At 46.6% G+C, this 14,392-nt stretch overlaps 1 protein-coding gene across 10 annotated transcripts in view; it reads right to left on the reverse strand.

Moving 5' to 3' along the window:
- PNPLA4 (patatin like domain 4, phospholipase and triacylglycerol lipase) overlaps positions 1-14,392 on the reverse strand; it is a 33,455-nt gene that overhangs the window by 5,640 nt on the left and 13,423 nt on the right. For 6 of the 10 annotated variants that reach the window (XM_039839658.1, XM_039839659.1, XM_039839656.1 and 3 more), the window contains exons 5-7: positions 12,430-12,495; positions 10,103-10,255; positions 8,376-9,339 (exon numbers count right to left, since the gene is read on the reverse strand). In XM_039839658.1, the coding sequence (XP_039695592.1) occupies positions 9,199-9,339; positions 10,103-10,255; positions 12,430-12,495 (360 nt within the window). In that variant the 3' untranslated portion in view covers positions 8,376-9,198. Of the gene's footprint in view, positions 1-8,375; positions 9,418-10,102; positions 10,256-12,429; positions 12,496-14,392 lie in introns of those variants that run through there. The other 4 variants (XM_039839650.1, XM_039839651.1, XM_039839654.1 and 1 more) reach the window with 4 other exon arrangements.

The raw sequence follows: 14,392 nt of genomic DNA on the forward strand, positions 1-14,392 counted from the left end.
GCCATGTGCCACAGGATGAGGGACACCGAGGACTGCTGGCCACTGGCAGAAACTGGGGACAGGCATGGAGCCTTCAGAGGGAAGCGCCGCCCCTTGGATTCTGGACTTCTGGTCTCCCGAACTGTGGAAGAACAAGCTTCTGCTGTTCGCGGTACTTGTTACAGCGGCCGGACGAAGCTAATACAGAACACGGTCTTCCAGACTCCCGCTGCCATGGCGTCACAGAAAGGCTGAACAAAGAGCTCCGACCGAAGGAGACCAGGGGACATGAAGACAGAGCAAAACCTGGATTCTTTCGCCACAGAGGATCCTGTGGGGACTCGTGGCCAGACCTGATTGTCTCTGAGGAGTTGCTGTGTGGCTGTTTATTCCCTCCTTGTCATGATTACGTTGGGTTTCTGGACCAGAACCTCACTGCTGATGGGAAACGCACAGGAAAGCAGTTGGGGCCACTGGTACTTCAGGCTCGGGAGCTAAGTCAGGGATGCAGGAAAACCTCTTCACCAAAACACCAATATTCATGACTGGAAAAATGTTGTCATTGTTTTAAGAACATCCACGTTTCCAGTAATCAGGGTAATGTAAACGGAAACAAAAATCGGACTAGGAAAATGTACGAACGGGAGGACGCCAAGCGTAGGTGAAAACGAGGAGGGACAGGAATTCTCGCTCGGCGCCATGTGTGACCCAGGTGTGTCTGCTCTGCGGAGGAGGCTGTAATATCGCCTCGGGCTGAAGATGTGAGAAACCGCTGAGGACCCCAGCAATGCCCCCCGTGCTCCTGAGTTTTGCACACAAACTGCACGAGACCACGCGTTGGAGGAGGGGCGCAGCACCGTGATTCGTAACGATGGGAAACCCGAAATGACCTAAATGTGTGGGAGCAGACACAGGAAGAAAGGCGCTCTGACTCACTCACGTACTAGTGGAGACAGCCGAGCCTGACCCGCACGGAGCAGCAGGGGTCGATCTTGAAAACGGAAGGTCGAGTGAGGAAAATGAGTCACAGAAGGGTACGCACCGAAGGATGACACTATGTGCATTGGAAAAGGCCACAAGACTCTTTCATAATACATGCGCCTGTGTTTCTGTGTGTGTGTTTACGTCCAGATGTGTGTGTGTTTATTACAAGCCGCTTTCAGTATAACTGTTACCTCTGGGAAGAGAGAAGGCGAGGGAATAAGCAGGAGGCCCTTATCCTGTAAGATGTAATATTTTTGTGTATTTTCTAAAGGGCTGAAGCAAAGAACTTAATTGTCAGTAATTAAATGAAGGGATGAGGTTTCCTCTTTTAACATTTTCTTGTCCCGCTATTTAAAAATATATAATTACATAAAAGAACATTTTTATATAAATTTATTTACTTAAATAATTTCAAGTATACAGTACATTGGTGAGACATCTATAATGTTCATAAAACGTTGCCCCCGATTGCTCCCTCCCTCCCCTGGCCCTCCACTTAACCATCACATTAATGCTGACCGCATTCCCTCTGCCGTGCTCCCCATCCCCGTGACCAACGATCAGCTACTGATTTGTACTTCAAAAAGAACGTTTTACAAACGAAGTCCATTTTGATCAAATAAAACTTAAAAAAAGCGTGGGATTGTGCCATAAAAAGAGATATATATGGACACGAATGCCTATCTCTCTGATATGCACTCAGAACATTCTAAACCACCCCCACAACAAGAAAAGAATATTTTTATTATTATTCATGATTTCGCTTTCTCTGTGACAAAAGCTTCTTAAGCTAACCTGAGAGAAAAGGCATTGAAAAGGTATCCATCACAGCAGAACCCCCGAAACAGACCGAACGGAGCCGCTGAGAAGAAACATCCCTAACATAACATCTTCCAAATGCCGCCTACAGACTCCGGGTCAGGTGGTATTCATATCGAAGACTTTGAAAATTGCCATCACTACGACAAACATACGATAATCTCCCAGCAAATGAAAACACAGTATCTTGAAGAATCAACCGTTTCTTGAACTCTCAGGAAGGAGCCGGTGGCAGTAAACGTGGTATTGATGCTGAGACACTTCAGCTGAGCCCACTCCCGTTACTCCAGAGCATAATAATCTTTTTTTGTAATTTAATACAATCTGCATTTTCAAGACCTTGTTTATTTACTCACTGACTTGTTACTGACTACTTACCTAGTTACACTAACACTCCCTGATCCAGGGACCTACTCTATGTCTTTGCTGTTATATCTCAAGCATCTGAGCACAGATCCTGGCACACACTAAACTCTCAACAAATATTGATGGACGAGACCAGATAGCGATAGATGAATCCGCTATCCGTTCCTTCCAATGCATGTAAACATTTTGCAAATCGCTGGTATTTGGAAATGTACATGAATGTAATCTTCCAGGTAATAGCCAATACTTGAATGACGCTGTTAAAATGATGGGGATGCCAACCAATGAAGTATTGCCTCTAAGTAAATGTGACAAAGCATTCATTTTTAATAGCAAGTCGATTATATTTTTCTGACAAGAAGAGGGCGGAGCAGAATATAACATACACAATACATTGTATATTGTTGGTCTATAAAGTAACTATGGACAATGAAATCAACTGTACTTTTTCTTACTATTAGCCCAAAATACTAAATTGTTCAAGAGAGAATCTAGCCAACTAATGATGTAGCCATTGTTGAAAGGTGACCATGACTTACTTATATTATGTAAGAAGTAGTAATAGATTTCAAGCTATATTCACCGTACGTTATGAAAATCTATGGTGTGCCTGAAAAATAAAAATATGTCCTTGTATATAAAATTAATCAATTAAAGATTTCTAATATGGGATTACTATCTCTTAGATTTATGTAGATGAAATAAGCATAAACTAAGGAATTTTTATTTATAGCTGTCTTCAAGCAGGCAGTAAAATACTATATTAATAGAAGTCAATTGTGTTTTGGAGTAGAAATAACTTGTTTGATGTTCTATAGCCATAAAATTAGATAAACTGTACCTAAGACTTGAGCTGACAAGAGAAATAAAAATTATTTCAGATCACAGAAAATACTACGATATTACTATAATACCAATAAATTGGACAATCTGCAAGAAACAGATACTTCCCTAGAAACAGATAATCTCCCAAGATCGAGTCAGGAAGAAACAGAAAATCTGAACTGACAGATTACCACCAGCGAAATCAAATCGGTAATCAAAAACCTCCAAAAAACAAAAGTCCCGGACCAGATGGCTTTACAGGCAAATTTCACCAAACATACAAAGAAGAATTAATACCTGTTCTCAAACTATTCCAAAAATTCAAGCAGAGGGAAGGCTCCCTGACTCCTTTTATGAGGCCACTACTACCTTGATTCCAAAACCAGGCAAAAACATTACAAAAAAAAGAAAACTATAGGCCAATGTCTCTTAGGAACAGTGATGCGAAAATCCTCAACAAAATATTAGCAAAGCGAATTCAGCAATACATTTAAAAATATCATACACCATGATCCAGTTGAATTTACTCCTGGGATGCAAAGTTGGTACGATATCCACAAACCAATTAATGTGAAACACCATGTTAACAAATCGAAAGTTAAAAACTATATGATCATATCAATCAATGCAGAAAAAGCGTTCGACAAAATCCGGCATCCATTTATGACAAAAACTGTCAGCAAAGTGGGAATAGAGGGAACATACCTCAACATAACAGAGGCCATATATGACAAACCGACAGCTACCATCATACTCAATGTGGAAAGGCTAAAAGCATTTTTCTCAAGGTCGAGAACAAGACAAGGTTGCCCACTCTCCCCATGCCTCTTCAACACTGTAGTGGAAGTCTTTGCCATGACAATGTGACAAGAAAGAGAAATAAAACGTATATGAATTGGAAAGGAAGAAGTGAAACGCGTGATTTGCAGATGACACGATACTATGTATAAAGAACCCTAAAAGATTCCACCAAAAAAAACTGTTAGAACCCATCAATGAATTCAGTAAAGGAGCAGGATACAAAATTAATATTCAGAATTTGGTAGCGTTTTCATACACCAATGATGAACTTTCAGACAGAGGAATTAAGAAAACAATCTCATTTACAATTGCATCGAAAACAATAAAATACCTGGGACTCGAATGAACCGAGGAGGGAAAATACCTATTCTCAGAAAAGTTTAAGGCATTGAGAAAAGAAACTGAAGAAGATACAAATAAATGGAAGCATGTCCCGTGCTCATGGGTAGGAAGAATCAATATCCTTAAAATAACCATCTTACCGAAAGTAATCTATAGATTCCATGCAATCCCTAGCAAAATACCAATGGCATTTTTCAGAGAGCTAGAACAAATAATCCTAAAGCGTGTATGGAACCATAAAAGACCCTGAACAGCCATGGCCATCTTGAGAAAGAAGAACAAAGTAGGAGGTATCACACTACCTGATATCAAAGCATACTGCAAGGCTACAATAATCAAAACAGCATGGTACGGGCATAAAAACAGATACATTGTTCAACAGAACAGAGAGCCTGGAAATAAATCCAGGCCTATACACTCTCTGATTATATGACAAAGGAGGCAAGAATATACAATGGGGTAAAGACAGTCTCTTCAATAAATGAGATTGGAAAAACTGGACAGATACATGCAAAAAAAAAAAAATCCTAAACTGGACCATCTTCTTACACTGTATATAAGAATAGACTCAAAATGGATTAAAGACTTAAATGTAAGACTCAAAACCATAAAACTTCAAGAAGAAAACATAGGCAGTCAATTCTCTGATATTACTAACAGGAATTTCTTTTTGGATATTTCTCTTTGGGTGAGGGGAACAAAAGAAAAAATAAACAAATGAGACTACATCAAACTAAAAAGTTTATGCACAAAAGGAAACCATCAACAAAACAAAAAGACAACTGAGTGATTGGGAGAAGATATTCGCTAATGATACCTCTGATAAAGGGCTAATATCCAAAAAATATAAAGAACTCATACAACTTAACAACAAGAAAATAAACAACCCAATCAAAAAATGGGCAGAGGACCTGAATGTTTCTTTCTCCAAAGAGGACGTACAGATGGGCAACAGACATATGAAAAGATGCTCTAGATCAGTAATCATCAGAAAAATGCAAATTAAAACCACAATGAGATATCAGCTGACACCTGTCAGAATGGCCATCATCAATAAATCAAAGAACAACAATTGTTGGTGAGGATGCGGAGAAAAGGGAACCTTCGTGCACTGTTGGTGGGATTGTAAATAGGTACAGCGCTAGGGAAAACATTCTGGAGCTTCCTCAAAAAATTAAAAATGGATATATTTTTTGTACCAGTAATTGCACTCCTGGGCATTTATCCAAAGAAAACAAAAACAATAATTCATAAAGATCTATGCACCTCTTTGTTCATGGCACGGTATTTGCAATTGCCAAGATATGGAAGCAACCTAAGTGCCCATCAATAGACGATTGGATAAAGAAGTTACGGTTCATATAGACAATGGAATATTACTCAGCCATGAAAAATATGAAACCCTATCATATGCAACAACACGGATGGACCTAGAGGTTATTATGCCGAGTGAAATAAGTCAGAGAAAGATAAGGAACAAAAAGAACAAGTCAAAAACAGACTCATAAGTATAGAGGACAATCTGATGATGGCCAGAGGGGAAGGGGGTTGGGGGCTGGGAGAATGGGGTGAAGGGTTAAAGAAGTTCAAACTAGTAGCTGATAGAGGGTCACCGGGATGGGAGCACGGCAGATGGAAGGCGGTCAGCTGTAATGTGATGGCGAGGTGGAGGGCCAGAGGGGAGAGAGAGCGATCGGGGGGATCGTTTTATAAACTATTTAAATGTCAAGTAATAATAAAATGTTTTCAAAAAGATGTAACAGAAAGCACAACTATGTGTTGAAAACATTGTGCATATAAAGGCAAATTAATAAAAATATTAACTTTGAAAAAAGAATTATTTCAACTACAGTGGTGATTATCCTCTCATGCCATATTTATGTGAAAGTTTTTTTTTAAATAAAAACATTTTCCATGCAAAATGAGAACTTCAGTGGCTGCGATGTTCTAAAATTGTGTTAGTAGTGTTTTCAAACTGTATATCATGACCCGTTAGTGTTTATAAAATCATTTAAATGTCATATTTTTTAATAAAATGGACTAAGAACATCGAAAAGCATTACATGTAACAGGAGAGGCTACTGTCAAAAATTGTTTATTTACATGTCCTCACAAAACGCGCACGGCCCTGGCTGTGCTGGCGTCGCAGACGGAACGTCCTCCGGGCACAGGATGTGGTGGCCCCTGGGGGTGCCGAGGCTGCCCGCGGTAATGCCGGCTTTCCTCGTTCATTCCTCGTTCATTCCTCGTTCATTCCTCGTTCATTCCTCGTTCCTCCTCCCTTCCGTCCACTCTCTGCTCGCAGCCTCAGCTGCAGTAAGTGACCAGAGCCTGCTCTCCCGCGGGATGACCCACGTCCGCGCTCCCGAGTGCTGTGCACCGTCGCTCCCGCCAGGTGAGGTGGCAGCAGCCTCGCGGGGTGAGCAGACCGTGAGGGGAGAGTCTGCAGGAGTGGGGTCGGTGCCCCTGCGCGATGGCCTGCGAGGAGCTGCTGCCCAGCAGCGTGGGAGGACACAGGGAGACGTGGGCCTCTCCTTCCACACAGAGATCGGACACGGTTCTAAGACGCCTCTGGGCCTACAGAGCTCACCCAATGACCAGGGACCCACCTGCAGCGTCACAAGCGTGCCCAGAGCCCTGAAGCCACTTGGCAAAGCCGATGACCCCGTCAGGATGGCACGGATGCCCCTGGACCGGCGGGAACTGGGCAGAGTTCCAGGAGCGGGCGGGATAGCGATTCACACTTTACCTGGCCAGCCCGGAAAAACGGATGTGGACGCGTGCCATTTCCAGGACACTAAGCGTCGTGGCAGCGCTCACGTGCGCGTGGCAGGGCCTGCCGCACTTAGGTGCAGATGCATGCGCATGCCTACGTATGTGCAAGTGTCACCCATGTTCACGTTTTTAAGAAACTACCTTATTTCAAGATCGAGCTGGATACGTCATTACTGTGACGCGCGCGGGGCTGCACACTCAGAGGTGCTTCCTGCGGTGTGCCAGGGGGCGCACCCCATCCTCGCCCCCTTACGTCGGTCAGGAGCAGGGAATTACGCCGAGGAAACGTGTCTGAGGAATGGAGAAATACACGTGTCAGCCCTGAGTCAGCAACGCTTCGACGAGTGCTGTCTGTCAGCGGAGACAAAATAAAGTGCAATACGTGGTGGCTTCCGCCCAACTGACCTGTCCGTCTGCCCGTGACAGCTACCATTATTGCTGCTGTCCTGATCTGCAATAATCGCTTTTCCTCCTGCTGCGAGGGATGTGGGTAATTCCTTCAGCTTTCCATTTCATCTTGCTATACCACAGACCCAGCTTAGGCACGAAAAACCTCCAAACCCAGAACTTCCCTCCCTGTTCGTTCCCTATAAAAGTCACGGACTGGACCCAGAACCTTTCTGTGATGACTATTTTTATATACAAAAAGGGAAGCGATCCTTTGGCCTTTGTTCTCACCGTCACAAACGAGGAGCGGCACAGCTGACAGCTGCCCACCGGGAGTGCGCGCTGTCTGTCCAGCAGGACTGGTCAATGACCCCATGGGACCAGGGCTCCTTTGCAAGCTCCTGAGGGCCACAGGCCACGTGGCTGTCAGGGACCCAGAATGCAACAGGGCCTTTAACACATGGCTCGCTCCTTTATTTAAGTTTAAAACCAAATCTATTTTCTCTAATTGTTCCTGGAAGCAGGGGTTACCATGGTTACAGAGTAACGGGTGTTGCTGAAGACAGACTAATGAAATTTTAAATGACAGATTCGAGGATATTAGGACATCGCCCCACCAGGGAGCTGGGACCTTACTGGTCACTGTGGTCATCTTGCACACACATCGGCATCTGGGTCAGACAGGGTCGTTGGATCTTGGCATCCCGGGTCCCCGGTGCCTGGTACCGAGCGAGGCTCACAGCGCCGCACGGCCTGGGGCTAGTGCGCATTCCACGTCTGCGGGGATGCGCCCGTCTCCGCGCCAGCTGCAGCCTGTGACGGGCCTCGCCGGAGCGCTGGGTCCCGGAGAACTAGGTCCCAGACAACTAGGTCCGCGCCCCGGAGAGCGAGGTCCAGCACCGCGGAGCACGCCCTGTGCACAAATGACGCGCTTCCTCACTCGGTCCCCTTTCCGCGCATCGGAAACTCGCTGCGCTGCAGAAACGCCTGTCAAAGCTCTCGCAACGACCTCGGAGGACAGTGCCGACCCCTCTTGGTCAGAGACACGTGCGGTGGGCACCGGATACCTCGAGAAACGCGAATGCATTCAGACTCGGTTTTGCTCCGGGAGGCATCGATAAAGGATTTATTGAGCTATCATACACACGGTCACATAAAATCGTAAAAGGTGGGAAATCTAGTGAGTACAGAGATGTAAGAATGAGTTGGGAATCCGCCTACTGCGTGTCTCTTACTAGAGTAATGGGTCGAGACTTAACTGCACATTTGCAGGAGAGACGCACCCAGCAAGGACCGTCGCTAATCCACAAGGAGCGTCTGCAAGGCTCGTGAGGGACTCGGTGTTTGGCGCTAAACGTGGTGTAATCTGGGGATTTTAAGAGCCATAAAAGTGAGTGAAGGAATGGTTTTAAACGGTAAAATAGAGAAACGCACAATTGAAGGCACGCTATTAAACTGGCTTCTTTCTAACTGCCTCTTAGTAACTAAGAGTTCATGCTTGGCGAAGCCCCATAAAACAGAGCTAAGGTTTGAGGCTGCATACGTGTCTTAGTGTAAAGCCACACACAAGCCCTCGAAGTGGCAGCAAACCACTCAGAAAGCGGAGAGCCGCTCTCCGTGCTACGCGACCTATGGACGCTAAGTGCTTCCTGCGTCTTTACGAGGCTGCTGGCTCGTCGTGACCTGCACTCGGTCACCTGCCGAAGGTCTAGTAAGGACTCCGTCACCTGAGTGTATCTTGAATGACATGGCTGACCTTGCAGAACATGCCTATCCCTTCCTTGCACCAAGTACAAATATTAAAAATGATAACTATTACAAAAACTAGAAAACCCGACAGAGTTCGGACAGTTTTTAGTTAAGACATAGTCTAAAGTCTGCTTCGGGAACCGTCTGAAATGTGTTTGGCGCGACTAACGTTTAGGCATCCTGTTCAAACCGATCTTCTTCCAGCAGAAACCGCACGGCGTCATCGAAGCCACGCTGGTGCAGCGACTCCAGTCCCGTCCTGCGTGGTGGGAACAGGACTTGCCTAAGCCTCGCCAAGTTTGCCACGGACAGCTAGGACACAAAGACAAAGCGAAGCTGCAGGAGATCACAGTGCGGGTCATCGTCTGCTGTTTCTGTAACCTCAGCTTTCTGATCGTAGATACGATACAGCGATTGAAAAACAATCAGGGGAAAACAATTCGACTGGAAGAGCTGACCCCACCCACAGACGAGATGCGAGTGTCTCGGCCTTGGCGCCACTGACGTTTGGGGCCAGATCATTCCCCGTGCTGGGGCGCCCTGGGCACTGCAGAGTGCTGAGCGGCACCCCAGTCTGCGCCCACTAGATGCCAGCAGCACCTCCCAGACGAGACAGCCAGACTCCCCTCCAGACAGTGCCAAGCATCTACTGTGTATAACACCACCCTGCTGAGAACTAGATTAAAGTAATCGATAATTTAATGTAAATCATTCAGTTGCGTCCCTACGTTTTTCTCCAAGATTTTTACATGATATCAATTACTGCCACCTTTTAAAACAAATAAATGCATTAATTTAAAATCACACTGAAATCCTGCCATGCTTATTGAACCCCCCAAAAGAAGTGAAGAAACAGAAAATGCTTCCTAAGTAGACAGTTATGAATGTAAAAGTGAACACTTGTCTGTTGCTACTGAGGCCCACATGTGTGACAGATGCTGGAAAGTATTAACACGCATACTATTAAGAAGATGCAATTTGCACGTAAAATTATCGATGAGCTTCCAAAGCTCTGGAAGCACGTGGAACGCTTTAGATTAGGACTCTTCAAGTATCGGCGAGTATAATCACTCACCGTCACGTCTTGATTGGCGACAGTGAGATGCAGATTCAGCTTCCCTTTGTCCCGCGGGGAGATGTCCGATCGTCCACTGAAGGGTGAGATGGTCACCGTCCGGCCCACAGGCAGGATGGGAAGGCTGTTGGTGAGGCCGCCATCCACCCACCTCTGCGGGAAGAGACACCCCACCATCAGCTCACACCAATGACGCACGTTTACGTGAGGAAAACGCTTGGATTTCTCAAGAGGACCGTTTCCTTGTGGCGCACTCTGGGCCTGGGGTGTGCTTACATTACTACTCATGAGGACTCGGCCAGCTGGGGACGTGTTTCGGAAGAGACACCGATCTCTGCGCATGTACCATTGACTCGCATATTAAGAACTTGACAGAATCAGCAATCCTCGCCAACTTTTTAAAACCTTTAACGCAATTATTTTCAGGAGGAGGTACCTATGGTTTTACTGATGACAGGGCATGTGTCAGAAGCCACGTGTAATTAGGCTGGAAGGCTCTCTTGAATCAAAGCGGAAAGCCAACTTTACGTTGACACGGCACAAACCATCCACCAGCACAGGGCATTCTGGCGTTTTTGAGAAGTGGACATCAGCAGAGAAACATTAACTCAGAACAATGTCTGCGCTCTCAGCCTGAAACCCAAAGCCGAGGGATGGACAGAGCATCTAAGTGAAGCTTCCAGAGGCTTCTGCAGAACCGTATCCTGCAAAAGGACAACTAAAGAAACATGACATTCCTGATGCTACCTATTTCAAGGCAAAAAGTCTCAACCCGTTCCTGAACGGACATGTTAGCACAATCGGCTCTAACAATAAATGGACACACAAAACTCAAGTTCAGATTCCCCAAGTTATAAATCTGTCTTTGGAAAGATCCTTCAGTTGACAGAGGGAAAAAAAAAAAAAGTCTGCTGATGGTTGATAACCCCACATAAAGGAATCCAGCAAGGTCTGTACGCTGATTCATCGGAACGTTTAAAATGTAACGCAGGAAAGCAAAGCAGTGCGATTTAGCACGAAGATAGAGTCAAGTGGCAGAAACGGGTTAGTAAAAAATGTCCTGAACTCAGTTAAAACAGCTCATTCCTTTTTTCCTAATGTATGTGTGTTTTTTGAAATGTCTTTCCTACTTGTTTTTATTTCTAAAGCTGGGGACTAAATGGTCGACATTGTTTTGTTTACAGTAGCCTTGGCCGGCCACAAACTCCTGGAAGGGGATCAAAGTAAATGGTGAAACTGTGTTGAAAACTTCTTTAGAGGGAACTTCATTTTGGTGGAGGAGAAATCATAGGTAGATTAGATAAAATTAGATTAAGTTAAAAAGCACTCATTATTTTTAAGAGAACATAATATATATTAGATAATTAAATTGCATGTATTATAAACTTGCCCATATCCTCATGTGTGCATATATGATATATAGATATGTCTGTGTGTGTGTGTGTATACAGATATATATGTTAATATAAATGTATACATGGCTATAAACACAGTTTTAAAAAGCAAGTTTTTTCATCCGTGTGAATAATATATTTATTTTTTGCACGTGGCTAGTGAACCAGAGTCCATACTGGACAGCAGTCACTCTCAAGCTCTGCATCTTCTTATCAACCTGGCCCCTGCAGCCACCTAACCTCTCTGCACCTGGCCCTCATCTGTCCCTTTGAGACAAGCACTCCAGGGCAGACCAGGGAGGGACGGAAACCACAGGGGAAGCAGAGGAAACAGCAGGACAGGTCAAAGAGCAAAGTGCCAGGAGCGACGAGATCAGAACAGAGGCCACTCCCCACCCGTCGGCCGAGGGGTCTGTGACACTGGGACACTGGCAGCTCCTTGTGCACAGCGCCGCATGCCCCTCGACGGAGGCAGGATAAAAGACAGACAGTGGTGACTGGTGGGACGGTGGGGACTCGCAGTGCCCGGCATGGGGATGGGATGGGGTGAAGCCCTCCACTGTTTGGGGGACCTTGTGTCCAGCACCCTGACAGCTCAGTTCTGCTTCTTGCTACTTATAGAAGGGGCTGTAGACGTGGGACTTTTCTTGGCGGGGCGGGGAGTTTTTTACTCTTAGGAAAAAAAAGATAAAGTTTTTTAAGCCTCTGTAAAAAAGCAGCATCGCAGTCCATCCGCTCAATCGTGAGAGCTTGACATCAATGCACCGTGTCCCCTCTACGTGACTTTTTTTGTTGTTATCAGAAACAAAAATGTTTCTGAAAAAAAAAATTATATAAACTGACTTGGGGCCACCCGAATAATTACGTATCGGACTCGACAGAGGAAACGCGAACGCGGGGGTCACTGTCGCTGTGTCCGTCTGAGCGCATCACCTGTCCTTGGTGCTCCACTGGCCTCAGCCCTGCGTAAAGGGGCACGAAGCTGCTCGCCAGAAGCACCTAGGGGCAGAGGATAAAGGGACAGGTCAGACGCACGGGCATTCAAATGCAGGCCACACAGCCGACACGTTATGTACTATAAAATTCTCACTTTTTAAAAAGGTTCACTATAAAAAATTAAGCAAATTCCATATCTTTCCAGCGCACAATTGGACACACTTAAATAGACAACGACATCGTTAATCTCTGAAAAGACCGTAAAGACGTGTACACAATCAGTGTCCCTGAGTCGATCGACGTCATCTCAGTAAGACGGGCGCTTTCATCGCAGAGGCCCAGGTCGTCACCAGGTGGAATCCCTGGTCACGGTAAGTTCCTCAGTGCGCACAGACGGCAAACACGTCGTTCTGGGGTTCTGGGGCACACGGTGCCAACCCTTTCGGACGTGTGCTTTCACTCTGTAGACACACAAAGCCGCCTGGTGGTTACCGAGCGGATGAGCCTGCAGCTCAGGGATGTTCCAGTTTACGTCACCGGGATGTCGCTGAGGGACCAACACCTGTTATATGGATGTGTGCGGAGCCGGTGGCAGGTGGCGACGCCGGCAATGCTTCATCTCCCATTTAAAAAGTCGGGGAATTGGCCATTTCAGATGTCGCCATCTCTTCCCGCACCCGGCCTGGGGTGGCGGAGCATCCATCCGGGCATGAGCTTCGCCTTGCAGGCCAGCTTCTGAATCGCGAGAGTTCTGTTTGGGAAGACACAGCACTGGAGCCGAATATGTGAGCCACGATCTTCCAACCGATAAGCGGAGAGTCTCCGGCTGTTTGTGGTCGGAGCTCAGGAGACTTTTTCCGGCCTCTGTTACATGGAAGTGGATGGCGGCCCCGAAGCCGACCAGTGAACCGTCTGTTGAGAATTCCTGCGAACTCCGAGGGCGTTTTCCCCAGAGCGGTGGTTCTGTCGGTCTCGTTTCTGAGGTCTGCTCTCAAAGGCTGTTTTCTCTGAACCAAGACTGCAGGACAGACCCCGTCAGCAGCTCACCCCGGTTTCTACGGGACCCCGCGCCAGGGTGCAGCCGGACACAGCGGGACACTGATTTCTGCATCATCCTGGACCTGGCGTCGACTTCCTCGCGCTGTGGCTGCAGCTCAGACACGTGACCTGGCCCCCCACCACCCCGGGGAACAGGTCTGCGTGTTCCTGCAGCGTCAGTCTGTCCTTCTCGGGCTGTGGACACCCGTGGACACCTGCTGGTGTGTGCCCTTCCCTGAGGTACAAGCGGACACCCCTGATGACAAGTGCTCCCCGTCTCCCTGGTGCCAGGCTGGGGCAAGGTGCCAGAACCCGGCACGAAATGAAGATGCAGGTATTAGGAAGCGTGAGACACGGGCCGCAGAGCCCCGAGGCAGGTGTGACGACAGACCACCTTTCACAGGATTCGCCAGCCTTCGACGACGACGTCACCAGTTTTTCAGACGCAGGCTGGTTATGGGCACGGTCACCGCATCAGCCTTCGCCAAATCTGGCCCGATCATCACTGGGCTCCACCTTAAAAAAAAACGTGATCGCACACCCTGGGTGTGTCCTGCAAGCACGACATGGCCGGTTAACGAAGCCGTCCAGCGAAAGTCACCAACGGCGACGGCTGGACCAGTGTGTGACAGTGCACACTGTGAAATGCCAGCACTTAGAGGCCTTCGAAGAGCCAAAGACACTCTGTAAACATAATCATGTATTTCACTCCGCGGCACAGACATACGTGCCCTGAAAAAAAAAAGTCCCTACACTTAGAACCAGAATCACGTGAGTTTTTTCTTCTCCGTGTCAAAGTATCGTGGCAAGTTCGCGAGTTAATGCTTGCGGCTCCTGTGCAGCGTTTGGATGAAAAACGTCATCCAATGACTTTCCTACAGATAATAACAGTGAGCGTCCTCCCACATCACGCACAGAGTGC

This window comes from Pteropus medius, unplaced genomic scaffold, assembly GCF_902729225.1.
Source record: "Pteropus medius unplaced genomic scaffold, Ma_sr-lr_union100, whole genome shotgun sequence".
Lineage (NCBI taxonomy): Eukaryota > Metazoa > Chordata > Mammalia > Chiroptera > Pteropodidae > Pteropus > Pteropus medius.